This window comes from Hippocampus guttulatus, chromosome 7 (assembly GCF_054856545.1).
Source record: "Hippocampus guttulatus isolate MCC_2025c chromosome 7, RoL_Hgut_1.0, whole genome shotgun sequence".
In the NCBI taxonomy this organism is placed as follows: Eukaryota; Metazoa; Chordata; class Actinopteri; order Syngnathiformes; family Syngnathidae; genus Hippocampus; species Hippocampus guttulatus.
In genome coordinates this window covers 7,617,431-7,634,184 of record NC_141267.1, presented here as the reverse complement: position 1 = coordinate 7,634,184, position 16,754 = coordinate 7,617,431, and the positions used below count along the sequence as shown (strand labels likewise).

Here is a 16,754-nt window from a genome sequence, read left to right as displayed (position 1 = left end):
GGGGTTCACTTTGGCCTGGGGAGTCAAGTTCAGTATTCGCTTCAATGATATGTGGCGCCATCTAACGTCGTGAATGGGTATAATGTAGACCCCGAATATAAGACGACCCCCACTTTTTCAGTCTTATTTCAATGCAAAAAACACTGTCTTATATTCGGGCCAATATGGTACTTTGTGTCCTTAGCGCTTCTGAGGTATCCTTCAGCAAAGCTCCCTTCAGGGTGGTCCTGACTGTATCTACCAGATTCATGTACGATTGCACACTGGAAACTGTTTGTGTGTGAATATCCCAACTTCTCTGCGAATTTTAACAAGTCGGCGTGAATTGAAGCTCCACCTTGGGGGACAAAGGGTGATATTTCGTTTGCAGCTCTCTCATCAATAGTGTGGCCACAATACTGGCCACTAAAAGAACCTTTGACTCTTTCTTCGACAGCGGACGCTCAGAGCAGAAGGACGTAGCCAGTTTTAACAACCTAACACCACATCCAAACGTCATCGAAAACCAGTGTGTCTACCCTCAAAAAAGCTGTGCTTTGTTATATCGCAATAAACAACATCCATCTATCATGTTACCTTGTCCTTTCTAGTATAGCCAGATATGAACTAATACGTGCACCAGCCCCCGGGAGGATAGCCTATCCCAGGGGACATAACAGGGAGTGTGTGGAGGTGGCGGCGGGCTGTTGGAGCTGTTTTGGGTGTAGTGAGGAGGGGGGCCTGGGGTGTGCAGGCAGCAGTTGGTGTGCAGAGACCAGAGGCTCAGACTAGCTAGTTAAGAGCTTCTCTTTCCTATCCTCCATCTGCCAGGGACTGGGGTTGTGATTTGAGCTCCAGCAGAGCAGAGCACGGATGAGATCGAAGGAGGGTTGGTGGGGGTGTTTGGGGTATGGAGAGCAGGAAGAGACAGAAAAGACAAAGTGGGAGAACAGGGAGAAAGTGAGGGGTAGAAAGAGGGAAGGTTTGGATTGGAAAGCAGGATATGAGATGCCTGGAATGTCGATTTAATGCTCCATCGACACCTAAAGGCTCCACATATAGAAAAAATATATAGATTTGCATGTAAAGTTCACAGTAGGGATAACTAGGGATTGCAATTCCCCACCAACACATGTCTATGTACGTGTAGTCCATTTTCAATTCAGTGTATTCATTGCACACAAAATTTTGTGCGTGTCCATTTTCCCGCAAGACGTATTTCTCATTCTCAAAAAGGTCCTAAAAAGGAGAGAACGCTTGACGTTCAAGTGTTCCTTATCCTTGAAGGGGAAGTCAAGTCAAAAATGTTGTACAGTATGTTGTTCGCGCCCCCACTAGTCTAAACACGTCATTTTGATTTATGTTGCATTTGAGGAATATTAATGACACTGCAAAATCCACCATTTTTATCCATTGCAGGGGGCGGCCACTTGCTGTCAACAGGGTCAGGTAACCACCAATCATGACTCACCTATTTTCTGGATTTAGTCATGTGACATTCGCCCTCAGACAATGTAAGGTAATTATCAGTTGACAGCAAGTGGCAAAATGGCCTCCCCCCGAGATGGATAAAATTGCTGTATTTCGCTGCTTAATTCATCGACTAGCAGGGCCGTAGGACATACAGTATAGTGTAAAAAAAAACACGTTTTAACTTGACTTCCCCCTTAAAGAACCATGTTTATGTTGTGTCTCATCATAACGTCACAATTTATTTGAAATGAATTCCTAGACTGGCACTTTTTATTGAGTACTGTCCCAAAAATTAGTGGGCTTCTATTTCAGGCAGCAATTGCAGTTAATCGCTTTATGAAAACAATAATGCAAAATAAAATAAATGTCCTTTACCCCAAAAATGGACTCATGTCTGCTTTTGTTTGTAAATATTTCACGGATGTCTCACCCTTCTCCTCACACACCCACCAAGGCACATGTGACTGGGATGCAGCTTTACAGCACTTCACTCCTCCCTCTGATCCTCCTCCTGAAAGCCCACGACGCACCACCCACCCACCTCCTTTCGCTTCCCTTCCCCTCTCCTCTCCCTCATTCTGTCAGCTTTTCACCACGGCAGATACTGGGAGAAGCTTCCCGCCTCCTCTGCCCTGCTTTTGGGAGGTACAGAAAACGAGACTGAGTGTCACTTGAGGTGACCCAGAAATGATAACGGCAGATGAACCCTGGACGTGTGCTATGATAACCACAGATTCCTACAGCACCGAGCAGGCAGTCATCCTGCAGCTCGGTGCTGTGTCTGCAATAGCCCGGTTGAACCGAGCCTGCTGCACAGATCCCCACTGTGAGCGGCGATCATGCTCAGGAGCCACAGCGCACGGCATGCACATTGCAATGCACACTGAAATGGATCTCAGTGGCCCTGCATTATTGATGAGATGCATACCAGGCAAAGGAGCAGAGTGACTTGATTGCAGCATGGCACGTGTTCATTTATGCAAGCAGAAGCGGTGTAATTAATTGTCACCCTTTGCTCACAGCCCAAGTAGTCAGCCACACAAAATTCTATTCACTCCTTGTCAATTGAAATCACTCCTCCCGCAAGTGTGATCCTGCCTGCGGGATGGCTTTGTGCATGTGTCATTTTAACAGTTCAATTCAGGTGCAGGCTCGGTGCACTCAAAGGTCGGTGTTATTTTATGACCATTGTGAGCAACCCTTTATGGCCTGTTTTTTTTTTCTTTCAACATTACCCAGCCATTTGGGGACATGAATATTCATTAACAAAAGCAAAGGGACATTGCTTTAATGATAGTTGAGGAAATATTGTCTCATTTGAGGTGAGGTACAATGAAACCACTTCAAAACAATATTGAGGATTTGGGAACCACAAAGGTTTGACATTACTTAACTGGTGAATGTTTCACCTTTTTTCTTTCATTCATAAGATACTGCAGTATAAGGCCATACGTGTTTGGAATGGTAAATACAGCCAACATTGAGCATATGTCAGCTACCTTATTCAAAACCAGAGGAAGTCATTTCTAGATAATTGTTTTGCTTTTTAGGGCAGCAGTGAACGTGTTGATTAATTAAATGAATGCATTCTTTTCATTTGTTATTTTACGACCAAAAGAAAGAAAAGTGGATTTTTTTTATTGCACTGTGTTGAGAATCTCTTGGTGGTTGCATGAGTTTGATGAATTTGTTGCTATAGTCCATTTTAAAGCAAATATAACGTTGGCTACGATGCAAATATCTATAATCGATGTGAACAATATGCTATAGCTTATTTCGAATTGTCACAGACCTGCAAGTGGAGCTTCTTATTCAAAACACTGAGGCGTCATACAGAGTAAAGAGCGCGTACGGTATTTTGCTCTGTCGTGATTGATAATAACGAACCTAAAATGAATGTTATGTTTTCAAAGTCTTTGGATGACTGCTCATTGGTGGCCATAAGGCGGTAACCGATACAGGATGGTGTTATTTAGCCCTGTTTAATTCGTGGCGACATCAGCCATCAGAAGCTACACGCGCTCGAAGAAGGCCAATTGGCTCGCAGTTTTCAGAGCAATCGTGTGTGCGTCGCGTTGTGTCTTGTGCATGCCGGAGGAATATTTAAATGGCTTGCGTTTTAATTGAGGCTGGAAGTGGAGCCCCAGCTCGCAAACGTGGAACAGCCCCCATCTACCGGCAGGCAGGCAGGCAGCCTCCCTCTCCTCTCCTCCTCTCCCCGCCTTGCCTCGCCTCTCCTCACCTCTCCTCCGCTGCAGCGCGCAATCCGGACTGGGAGCGTCTCCTCCGCTTTGCGCATCGCGCGGCCATCGAACCAGCACATCCTCAGGTAAGACCTTGACTTCCGGCCAGTGTCTTGGAATAAATACGGCAATAGGAGCCACGAGCAAAACATGACGCTTGTGTGAAGCAAAGGGTTAACTAACTAACAAACCCTCCTTAATAAAAAGAATAACTCTTGGGTTGTATTTATTTCTTTTTTTAAGAGTTCGCTTTTAGATAGCTACACTACGTAAATGACGTTTGTTTCGAAATTACCTCATGTACATGTACCTGAAGTAATTTCAATACAAAATAGATGAAAGGTATTAGGGGAAAATGTTTTCTTCAATTAGGGCAAGAAAAACCTCATGCTATCAACGCCATGTTTCACGTCAAATGCATTTCGATTTAAAATGCTTCAATAAACTGAAATACACGAGACTACTTGTGTTTTTAACGGGATCGACTGCATATTCATTTTCTCTTGTTAAAATAAATGGAAATCGGTTTGTTCCATACACTCAATGTCTCATTTTAACAATTAAATATTGGGGAATTGTATATTTTATTAGGTGCATATCTATGCCCCAAAATAAACAAATAAAAATCACTTGATGAGTATCTCACAATTTAGGCTCAAAGGCAGTCAAACAGACTTCTCTGTGAAACGGTGCAGGGTGGGGGGGGGGGCAAAATGAGCATGTTTACTAGGAGAAAACATCACAATTATTCATGCAAATCCACAAACGACACCAGCCCTTGTGTGATACTCGCTGCGTGCTCACTGACGCGTCGCTAAATCCTTCTCAGTCAAATCAAATGTTACCGCTGGAGGCTACGGGTCAACACAATTCTCAAGTCGTTAAAAATGTTTCCATAAAATCACCGTAGATGTGCATGAATTCAACGCATTCCTTTTAATTGTAAGGATTTTTTTTAAAAAGCGTGCACATCCTGTGTTCATGCAGGTAAAAAAATGAATGTGTGTGTGTGTGTATATATATATATATATATATATATATATGTATATAACGTGAATACACTCATACTGGCTTAATCTTGTCAGTGTGCAAATATGAACGTTCTTGCAATTCAGATCCAAAAGCCTGCATCGGGGCTCCAATTAATTAAAGGCTACACTACTGGATGGTGGGTGGGTGGGTGCGTAATAGTGTAAAACATCATCAAATGAATTGAGAATATAGACTATATCTTATGGTGACCAAAGTCTAGTTGGTTTGTTTTATAGCATTTTATGGCGTGGCTCCATTGGACTTATTAATAATATATCTTATATTCTGAATTCCTTTTTTTTTTTCATAACTCGTGTTACCTATTTTACCGACCCCTCTAAGGTGCCACTTAATTGCGTTATGTCAGTGACGCCTTCATAATGTGGATCATATAATATCGAAAATATACGAAATTTCAGAAAACAGGTGAGAATTGACGGGGTTTCCTCCTCGCCCACCGATAGTATGATATTATTTTTCATCTCTGCCACTTGGTCCGTTAGATACGTGGAAAATGTCACTGTACTTCTCTTGTCCTTAATTAAGTCCCACTGGAAGTAAACAAAGGTGCTGCATGGCCCAATTCCCGAGGAAGAGACAAATGAATGTAAGGTAATTACAACAGATAATCAAGGTAGCGTTATGAAATAAAAACGAATAAAATTAAAATGTAAAAATGGAAGCTATTGAATGTGTGTGCATGAGAGTGGCAATATAATTCGGATGTGATACAGCAGTGTCTTTTTTCGAAATATTTCATTAAAAAAGACCCCGCCCACTCCACGTGCGCGTGCGCGCGCGCACACACACACACACACACACTAGAGCAACTAAACATTTGATTGGAACATCGGATGAATTATTTTTATTGTAATAGTAATGATAATGCAGCTAAGTGGAAATTTAGGAAGGAATCTCGTGTAGTATCTTATTTCGTAATGTTTACATTTTAACAACGTACAAGTTATTATTTTTGGAAAATAAACAGTGAACGTGACGAAACAAACTATTGGCCAGCCAAACAGCGACACGGTGACTGAAAATGATGTGAACAAGTTGATAGTGTAAAGTGAAGCAGTGTTGGCAGACTTGGGAGGATTTAAGGCAAGGAAGACACTTTGTTGAGCAATAGGAATGAATGGTGAGAGAGAGTGAGTGAGAGGTAGACAGAGAGGAGAGGGAGAGCTAGCGAGAGAGAGAGAGAGAGAGAGAGAGAGCGGGAGAGGGAGAGAGATGGGGAACTCCTCCTACCAAATTATTCAGGCTGGGCAGGCTTTGCTCTCTTCACAAATAGGACACGGTTCTCAAATACAGGCAGTTCCAATCTGACCTCCAAATACCAAATAGCCCTGACTGAGAACTTTGGAAGTGGGGAAAAAAGAACAGAAACAAACCGAAGCTTGTGTCATTATTTTTGGCCACTCTGCAGCCACCCCTCTCTTTCCCCTCACCTCGTTGGACTATATATGTATATTTTTAATCTGGATGAGAGACATTCTGGAACGAAAGAACACGCTGGTGCACGACCAACAATCCTCGTCGTCCCGCCCATGCTGCCGCTGTTGTAGTTTTCCCCCTAGTTTTTTTCTTCTGTGCTTCCAGTTGCCTTTGCACGCAGCGGGCCGGGAGGTGATCCGACTGTTTGCATTTTGGATGCGCTGAGCCGAGCCAGCAGCACACCAATCGGCGTCCACGGTATATGGAAGTGGTGGGCTGCAAGGCAGAAGCAGCCGCTCGCACGTTGCGCCCAGGACCGGGAGCCATGCTTTTCCACGGGATCTCCGGGGATCACATCCAAGGGATCATGGAGGAGATGGAGAGAAGGTCCAAGTCGGAGTCTCGTCTGGCCAAAACCATGCAGATCAACGGCAGAGAGACGGTGAGGCCAGGATTTTAAATTCCATTGGAAGGAAACACACAGGTAGCCTATTTCTGAAGGGGTTGACGGCTGGGATATACCATTCCAATTCAAAATCTTTTCCCCAAAGATAATAATGGAGCAATTTAAATTTTTAACCATGACAAGTAATGGGTGTTTTAACAGTCTCAAACAACTAGAAGCATCACGTGTAGATCTAACCAAAATATTTTCATCATAACGTGACACAATTAACAAGTTGTAATAGTAGGGTTTTTTTTCATTGACCAAGCACAACATGACGGATCTATTGCTCACAATTGGGATACAGTAGGCCTACACATGGTTGCTGTTGTAGACATGGCATCATTTCTAGATAAATAAACAAATAAATAAAAATAAATTAGCCTTTATATTGAAGTGGTAAACGGTGCACATAAAAGTAAAATGTGCGCATGACATTTGGCTAATCATGGCAGATTTTTGTGCAAAACAAAAAATATTTAGTTTGGACTCAAATGTGCAGGATATTTTGCCTGCGGTGTATCACCAAGGCCAGACCAACTGGCATATAAAAACATTTTGAAAATATCGACCAAAAATTATAGGATAATACGACTTACGTGTAAAAGTGTATCACTGCGTGTCCATGTTATTTCCAATAGGGCAAAAGGGGATTTTTTTTTTCCAGACTGTGTATTGAAGGGGTTCATTGTTATGTCCAGACCATGCCCTCTATGAGCCCGGAGAAACCCGCCCTGTGCGCCGGCTGCGGGGGCAAGATCTCGGACAGATACTACCTCCTGGCCGTGGACAAGCAGTGGCACCTGCGGTGCCTCAAATGCTGTGAATGTAAACTTGCGTTGGAGTCGGAGCTAACGTGTTTCGCAAAGGATGGTAGCATCTACTGCAAAGAGGATTACTACAGGTAAGGGGTACACGAACGAAGTCTTGTACGAATGTTGGCAAAAATCGCTTTATTAAGATTTCAACAATCAAAGACAAATTGGATAATAATTTTGAATTCAGATTATGATTTTAGCAGGCTGCTGCTTTTCGTTTAGGATGACTATGTCGGGCCTGCATTTGCTTTTAATCTTATTGTTGTGTTAATGTATATGCTTTACTGCATGCAAATGAATATCTGTTAGTGCAACCTTTACCAACATACACAATAATAAATGGGTGGGAAACAAATATATTGGTGGTAGTAACAGTCAAATATGTGTGCTTGCAAGACATTATCAGTGTCAAAAATACAGTAATTATATGAGTCACTTTCAATGCAAATGTATATTCTCAGCCTTCAAAGCGCCATCTTTTTTAGCTGAATGTCAGGGAGAGAGTAGTGGTGGAACGGTGTTTGGAGGGAGAAAAGAAGCTCACCATTTATACGGAGAAACAATAGTGAATATTATGGATAGCTCTACATTTGTGACATCAAGTTAAATTCACGTACAACGCCGGTTTTTAAAAAGTGTTGCCATGGGTGTTACATGTAAACCCATGCTAATGTCCAGGGTGGCCTGAATTCATGCTACATTTGGTATTACGATTAAAATCACTCAAAAGTCTCTGACTCGGTTTCTAACAACAATCTAATATGGAGACATGGCGTATTGTTTGCTAACATCCATAAGACAATGTTTGTGTGTGTTTGTGCTCCCCGGGAGTGTGTTTTTGACGATGCGTCTGTTCCAGAAGGTTCTCGGTGCAAAGGTGCGCGCGCTGCCACCTGGGCATTTCCGCCTCGGAGATGGTGATGCGCGCGCGAGAGTCCGTGTACCACCTGAGCTGCTTCACGTGCACCTCGTGCAACAAGACCCTCACCACTGGCGACCACTTCGGCATGAAGGACAGCCTCGTCTACTGCCGCCTCCACTTCGAGAGCTTGGTGCAGGGCGCCGACTACCACCCCCAGCTCAACTTCGCCGAGTTGGCGGCCAAGGGCGGCGGCCTGGGCCTGCCCTACTTCAACGGCACCGGCACTGCTCAGAAGGGCCGGCCGAGGAAAAGGAAGAGCCCTGCCATGGGCTTGGATTTACCGAGTTACAACACAGGTGAGACCCCCCACACTCGTAAGACACAATAAAGTAAAAATTGGTTGTTTTATTTATTAATTATTTTTTTTAAACCAACCTTCCCAACATAGCTTCCTAGAAGTTTCCACATTCCCAATTTTATCAAACACAACACGAGAAAAACTTTCCCAAGTCTCACTCGTAGAAAACATAAGTTAATTAGATCAGTGTTTCACAACATTTATTACACCTGGAATACTTTACAAAGAGCTACTTTTTTTCCGGAAGATTACATCCACAAACAAATCTCACAAAAAGTGGAAACAGAGGTTAATTGCCATCTAGTGGAAGGGCACTTAATTGTTCTGAATGTCAATAAACGCCACTGTTAGGTTGATGAACAAATATGTATTATTGTAGTTCATAAATAATTTTCAGACCAATTAAGTGAAACTACACAATTTCATGTGACAAGCATGATTATCTTTCATAGCTCATACAGGTATATGAAAAAATAATAATAATTTGAGTGCAAAAACAGCTTCTAACCTGTATGGAGTCAAAGCACATTTTTACATGAAAATGCATCCATCTATACACCACCGCCCCAAATAAGTCACAATTAATGGATATACGTGTAGTCTCGTGGAAGAGCAATTAATTCCCCTGCCTGTCACTCCATGACACGAGCATAAATCGATAAATTATATGTAGCAAATGGTTTCGGACCAATTACGCGGGATTGCACAATTTCAAGCAATTGATAATATCTCACTACATAAGAAAAAGAAGGGAAAAAACAACTAGCAACACAAAGGTTTTTACATTAATGATTTTTCCAAAAACAACATGAAGAAAACATTAGCAAAATCTAACTTGTGGAAAAAAAATATTCCAATAGATTTGTGTTCGCCCCCCACCCGTCCTTTTTTTGTGAGTCGAGGAACACATTTGAATAAGCATAAAATCACTTGGAACACGAACAAAACAAAGGTTTCACAAAAAGCGGGTACACAGGTAAATTGTCATCTTATGGAAGAGCATTTAATTGCTCTGCGTGTCCCTATATGTTGCTAGAATAGATAAACAAACAGATTATTGTCTGGGAAGAATTCTTTTTTGGTCTAAATTGGTATGCATGTACAGTATATCAATGTATCTATCAGTTTTTGCTACCTCTTTTTGAGCCAAAGTACATATTTTACATTACAAAACGATCTCATCTCCACGTCACCAAATATAATTTCTATCGAGTGGAAGAGAATTTAATTTTTATGTCCGACACTATACACAGCTGTCATAGATAGACAAACAAAGATTTGTTATTTGTAGAGATGAAATAATAAGTGAAAATTGCACAATTTGCTGCGACACGCTTGATGATCTCACACGGCACTGTGGTTGACAATTACTGAATTAAATGATGAATTTAAATGTCGGTTTATGCAACGGGTTGCATGTCTGGATGAAATAAATCTGCCCTGAAGGTAACCGATGGCCTTCGTCACCAAATAATTAATTTACCGTCATCCGTTTATTTTCACATACATCAATCACACGTGTAAACAGTCACTGCGGTTGTTTGGCCAAATTAAATACAAAAATATACGTTTTGCACATTCTTTGTCTGTTGTCAATAAGTAACTATTTGACTGAAAAGGAATTTGAATTACAAAAAAAAAAAAAGGACAAAAAAAAAACCCTCTTGTACGTGCCCCGAGTCGCTGGACCCCGCAGCGTCCCAATTTTTCGTGTCTCTTTGCGAATTAGTGCGCGCTTGATAAGCGAGTCATTGTGCGGCCGAGTTGTGTTCCCGATGAGTGGGGGGAGGAAGAAGGGTAATCTGCGCGTTAATTGTTCTCCGTTAATTGGAAGCGACGTTGGAATGCCGGCCGGGCCTCCAGCGCTGCGGCCAGGCCCAGGCCGTCGTTCTCAGGCCACTGCATGCCGCTTTATGCATCAACTGGATACCACAAACAAGATTCTCTTTCTTTTATTCCTTTATGCAAATGAGAGCTTTTCTCATGGAACCCGAGGATGAGATTGATTTTAAATTGCCAGTTGGAAAAAAAATGCATGCATACTTACATTATACAGAATCAAGCACAAATAATTTGGGGTATCTATAATACAGTCTTAATATTCCTGATTTCTGTCCTTATCTGCGGCATGAATCTTTTCAAAACGATTATCAAAGCTGTGACTAACGATGAATAATCAAACGGGATTGTTAAATGTGAACAAAAATAGGAGACGATTAAATCAGTTTGAACGTGTACAAACCTTTGACACCCTTTTCATTGTAGTCTCCCCAAAATGTTCCTGTTAATATCCGTCACTCTGCGCACATCTGAAACCTCTACTTTGCTACAAATAGGATCCGATTCCGCTGTTGTTTTGATGTTATTTGTCTCAAGTGAGCCTTTTCTAGCTTTGTTTTGAACACGCCGAGCTCGCTGAGTGAGTCTACTGAGTATTGTTATTCCACACCTCTCCATTAGGTTAGGTTAGGTCTTCTTTGGATACAGAGACCCCTAGTGGGTAACTGTTGTAAAACAATGTGTGACACAGATGCCAATAATCTGCTTTTTATTAGTGTGAATCGGTGCCAGGCTGAGCTGTTGTGACAGCCGAAATAACATGAACCATCACATTCTGCCAAGTATGATTGCACATGTTGTCCTTTTTTTATTTTGAGCCTCAAGTTCACAGTCAAACAGCGTACTATTTAAAAAAAAAGGTATGTTACAAGCATCAGGACAACAATGTAACCTTCAGTGATACCCGGTGTAATGTATTCATGTTGAATTTATATGGCAAACCATTATAAGTTGTTGTCACAGTTGGTATTAATAATGCGCTGGAGACGTGTGTTGTTGTTTGGAATGGTGTGCCACAGTCAGCTTACCACTCATTACAGTGTTGTAGAAAAGTTCATTTACTGAAGTAGTTCTGTTCAAAAATTGACATTTGATGCAAAACACATCATTTGACATAATTTGAAATATGAATATGTCGACAAGGCTAGACGGTAGATATATTTATCAAAATTCCAAAAGTATATTCCAACAGATGTAGATTTTTATAACCAATTTCAGAAAGACACTGATGCAATGTAGCCTTTTTTCACCCCCAGGAAAAAAAACCCACATTCATAGGAATTGGGCTAATATTATATTACACATCTCATTAAGATGTGAGATAGGTTGAGCAATGTTTTTAGATTGATGATACGAAATGATGTTAAGACAGATTCTTACAAAAATGGCAAATGTATTTTTCAGTAGCTAAATTCCAACCTATCTATCTATCTATCTATCTATCTATCTATCTATCTATCTATCTATCTATCTATCTATCTATCTATCTATCTATCTATCTATCTATCTATCTATCTATCTATCTATCTATCTATCTACGTGCGTGTGCGTGTATGTGTGTCATATTCTTGTTTTTTGAGATGGTGAATTTGGGGGTTTTGTCAGCCGTATGTCTTATCATCAAAATTCTAAAAAACCCCTCAAAAATCAAATAAATCACTGCGTGCAGTGAATCTCAAGAATGATATGTTATTTTAACGATTTGTAAGTAACCACAATTAAGTTTTCCACAAGATCTGTCTGAGCCACATGAATGCCGAGCCACACAAACATGTTGACTATTGGATTTCACCACTGCTGCCGGTTGACGTCGCCCCGCCGTCTGCTCGCAGGCTGCAACGAGAACGACGCAGACCACTTGGACCGGGACCAGCAGGCCTACGCGCCGACGCAGAAGACCAAGCGCATGCGGACCTCCTTCAAGCACCACCAGCTGCGGACAATGAAATCCTACTTTGCCATCAACCACAACCCGGATGCTAAAGACCTCAAGCAGCTGGCCCAGAAGACGGGCCTGACCAAAAGAGTTCTGCAGGTAAGCACGGATCCGTTTACCTTCCTCATATGGTCAGTCCTCGAGTGTTCCTGCATCCAGCCCTGAATCCATGACACCCCCACCCCCCTCTCCTGCCATTTCACCCAAGAACTCATATTTATTGTTTCTTTTGTTTGTTTCATTGAGCCATGATGGATGTAATCATTAGCTGGGTGTTTGGGATGTAATTTGCTGTTTTTGGAGGTAGCAAGGAGTTGATTAGTGTTTGATTTCAAAGAAGAGTGCACATGTTCTTTCAATTTCCAACGGATGATCATTCCCCTTTTCATTTCTGTGCTGAGATGAGGAGCGGACATAGTTGTATGGCGCCCTTAACTCCCCAAATCTTGTTTCAATTCATGTTGATCTCCAGCTGTAGTTGTGTGCTGTATTTCTTGAAAGCAGTCGTACAACAACACAAAGAGTAAAAGCCGCCCTGGCGTTGGTTTGCAGGTTTGGTTCCAAAACGCGAGAGCCAAATTCAGAAGGAACGTTTTACGACAGGAGAATGGAGGTGTTGATAAGGCTGATGGCACCTCACTCCCTCCGCCCTCGTCCGACAGTGGGGCCCTGACCCCCCCCTCCAGCGCGGCCACACTAACAGACCTGACAAACCCCTCGATTACCGTAGTGACGTCCGTCACCTCTAGTTTGGACAGCCACGATTCGGGGAGCCCTTCACAAACTACCTTGACGAACCTTTTCTAAGCAAGCAGACTGTTTTTTTTCCTTTTGCTTTATGAACGTTATTTTCTCTAATTGAGTTTTTTTTTTTTTAAATTGGCCTTTAAATCAAGCGGCGATGCTCCTTTGAAGAGTGTGCAAGAGCAAGAAGAGCAGTGGCCGCCTTGAACTTTTGTAGAACAAACAAATGTGTAGCATTTGACAACCTCATGGCAGTGACGGACTTTGGGAAAGGACTTTCAGAAAATCATCGGGGAAAACAATAACTAAAAGCCTGGAACTTAGTTAAAACTTCATTTGTACATTTGTATTGAATGATTACAAAATTGAGCCCTTTTTAATTACTGGTGAATTGGTGAACTTTGCCCTCCGAAACATGTAATTGTTTGCTTCCCAGTTCAGTTTTTGTTTGTGTTTTGAAATCATTTGGGAAGCAAAACTTGTCGAATGTTCTGTATATGGGTCCAAATCCAGAAAACAGTCTTTGAATCCTCTTCTTGAATGTCTCCCATCTGTATGGCAATTGAATCCGATATCAAGATAGAACCCCAACATATTTTATGACTTGTTTCACACATTTATTGTGCTAATAGATCAGTGGTAACAATCACGCAATCGTAGCGCTAGCAAACGTTTCGTCGTTCGACAACAAATTTGGATCTGAGAGCAGTTGATGGGCACTGTCGGAGTCCGCTGTCACTTCTTGTTGGCCTGCTGGATGAATTGCAGTAAAATTGAATCCAGTAAACACATCCGCAGATCGAGTCAATTGCACAACCCCCCCCCCCCCCTCCCCCACCAGTAAAAAGTGCATTATTGTTTTATCATGTTGCTCAGGGTGATTTTTTTTTTAATGGAAAAGGGAGTGTAGTATAATGATGAAGACTGGATTTGTAGAACTGGCATTGAAAATAAAAAGACCTCAGATAGGTGAAGTTCAGTGTAGGTGGAATCACGTTTTCTCCTGACGTTTTCTACCTTTCTGGAAAAACACTTGCCACTGATCACACCAAAAACAACAAACAAAAAAAAAACAAAAAGAAACCCCCCCCCCCCCGAAACATGTTTCTTCTGGCTGAAAGGTAGTGAGAGAGAGAGAGAGGAGCAGAAGACACATTTCCATTCTGTGCATCCTAATTTGTTCTCTTGTAGAACAAAATGGCACTCCGAGTCTACTTGATGAAGTAGATGCCTAACTCAGTTCTACTCTTATGTGCCTTATGCGATGACGTGGGAGAAAGGGTTGTGAAATTCAGGATTCTGTGTGTTCTTTGTTATCTGATTCGCACCCTTCGGACGCCTCACTAGTTTTGTACTGTTTTACATCTTATTTTCAAAGATCTTTTTATGGTGTATCCTGTTTTGAAGAAAAAAAAAAGAAGAAGAAGAAGGGGGGAGGGGCAGCGATGTCATAGAAAGCATTTGTGCACTCTTTCAGATATAGTTCCAAGAACCTTATATATTGATCTTCGTGTTAATAGTTGAGTACAGTAAGTGTTCTATCGAAGATTGTCCATGTTTCCCTGTTTCTTGATAAAGATGGTGTATAGAAACTATTTCCCCTTAAATATTTATGGACCAAAACGGTTGTTATATATCTTATTAAATTTGTGTGAATAAAAACAATACTTTGCTTTAAATGGCTTTTTATTTTTCATTGCACTCGCCATTTTTGTGTTCTTTCTTGAATACCGTTTTTTTTCTTTTGTCACATCAACAGCCCAGAGAGCATTTGCTTTGCAGCAAGCCGTTGACTGACCCGTCGTTCCTCATTTTTGCTTCCATTTTAATTTCTATTTCCTCTTTTATGATGTTTATGTATTTTTTTTGAAACGTAATGCCCCATGGATTTGCATCCAAAACCCTGCAGTCCAAAACTTTGAAATTTGCTTTTTAATGCATGATCATGGCTGTAGGATTTGAATCGACAGAATGCCGCAAAGCACATATTTACATATGTATAACGTGGTAAACCTAAAAATGAAGTCAAAATCAATGCAGACCCCGTAAAGTCAGGTTGATCTGTAGTTAATATATTCTTACTCTATCATTTCTTTCAGGGAGAACAAATCTTGGGGCATTACAGCCATACATCCCGACGTTTGAAAATTCCCTAAAGTATTAACAGAAGGGGGAAACTTTGATGGGAGTTCCTCACCATTGAAGACAAAGACAATATTAGGATAAGATGATATAGCATATCGAGATCAAATATTCACTTGCAAGTGTACAGCAGATGTTGTTTGGCCACAGCAGAATGAGTTGTTTGAATCCACCCAAGCGAGGAGAGCGCACCATGTATGATACTGATGATGCCACTCAATGTTTGTACTGGAAGGACTCATGCAAAACTATGACAATAAAATGTATTGTGACGTTTAAAAAAAAAACAACAACAACAACCTACTCAAACTACTCCACAGAGGCCACACCACATGTAAAACCAACCCAGACCGTATTCCCATCACACATGCACACACACACTTCTCTCGCGGCCTCCTATATGAAAGCACAGCACAGTGTATATATACATGCCATAGAGTTTTTTTTTTTTCTCAACCACACACGTTCTGCACCCACTCGCCCAAGAACCGTCCTTCTACAGCACATACAAGTTTTCTGTGTTGTCACGAGGGTCCTTTTTTTGCAAAGCACACGGCCTCCTTGAAAATGGGCATGGGCAGCAACAGCAGGATGTCCATCAAATGTGATGCGCGCATGAAGACGACTGCGGAGCTGGAGCTTTGCCATCTGTCTGTGGCGAGCGACGCCAGGATGGGAACAAAACGCAGAAGGAAGAGAGTCTCATTTTGCATGCGCCTTATTGTTCACGATATACTCGAGGTGTATATTATTTGCTTTGAGTCGCTGTGTGATTGTCCGCTGCAAAATAAAATATGGAAAAAATCTTGTCCCTGTGACATGTGGTTAGTACACATTATAGGGGATAATAGACCTACAGTGTTATTGACATTAAGCACACTGTAGGTGGAATCAGTCACATGACCCCTTTCACATGACTACAATGAGCTCAAGGTATGACAGAACATGGCTGGATATTCTTTCATTGAGCTTCACTGATTTCAAATCTTAACTCCAGAGGCATTTTTAATGGCGGTGTGACAATGGACTGTAATGTTGTGATTGTGAGCAGACAAATCCATAGCGTTATCGCTTCAACTTTTTATGTTTCGTGAAACAATGATATATAAACATGTGGAATGCACTTCTTAAGCACTGAACCTATGTAGACTTTATGTACAAAGAAAAAAAAGGCCTACCAACCAGTCGAAATAAACTTTTTTTCTTCAAAATTACAGCCTTTGTGATTTGAAACTTGCATTCTCTTATTTTACTTTGTTGTTTTGAATTTGACTCCATTTTCAGCGCTAATTTATTGTAAAATCCTTTGGAATTGCATTTCTTGGCTAAAAAAAAAGGTTTATACAAAATCAAATGTCACCATCATACGATTTCTGTAGCCATGAAATTTTGTTCTATTTCAGCAGTTCATGATTACATTTTTTTACTTTTTTTTTTTCAACAAGC

At 41.4% G+C, this 16,754-nt stretch overlaps 1 protein-coding gene across 4 annotated transcripts; it reads left to right on the top strand.

The window, feature by feature from the left end:
• Positions 1 to 3,462: 3,462 nt before the first annotated feature.
• On the top strand, positions 3,463 to 16,506 carry lhx9 (LIM homeobox 9). Of its 4 annotated transcripts, XM_086116179.1 has the most exons (6): positions 3,463 to 3,781; positions 6,330 to 6,606; positions 7,311 to 7,513; positions 8,287 to 8,645; positions 12,319 to 12,521; positions 12,975 to 14,845. In XM_086116179.1, exons 2-6 carry the CDS (start codon positions 6,427 to 6,429, stop codon positions 13,227 to 13,229), a joined length of 1,200 nt encoding a protein of 399 aa, XP_085972305.1. In that variant the 5' UTR covers positions 3,463 to 3,781; positions 6,330 to 6,426; the 3' UTR covers positions 13,230 to 14,845. The 4 variants fall into 4 exon arrangements, with proteins under 4 accessions (XP_085972305.1, XP_085972307.1, XP_085972304.1 ...); XM_086116181.1 differs by lacking the exon at positions 3,463 to 3,781 and having other exon boundaries at positions 4,863 to 6,606; positions 8,290 to 8,645; XM_086116178.1 differs by lacking the exon at positions 3,463 to 3,781 and having other exon boundaries at positions 4,865 to 6,606.
• Positions 16,507 to 16,754: the final 248 nt, after the last annotated feature.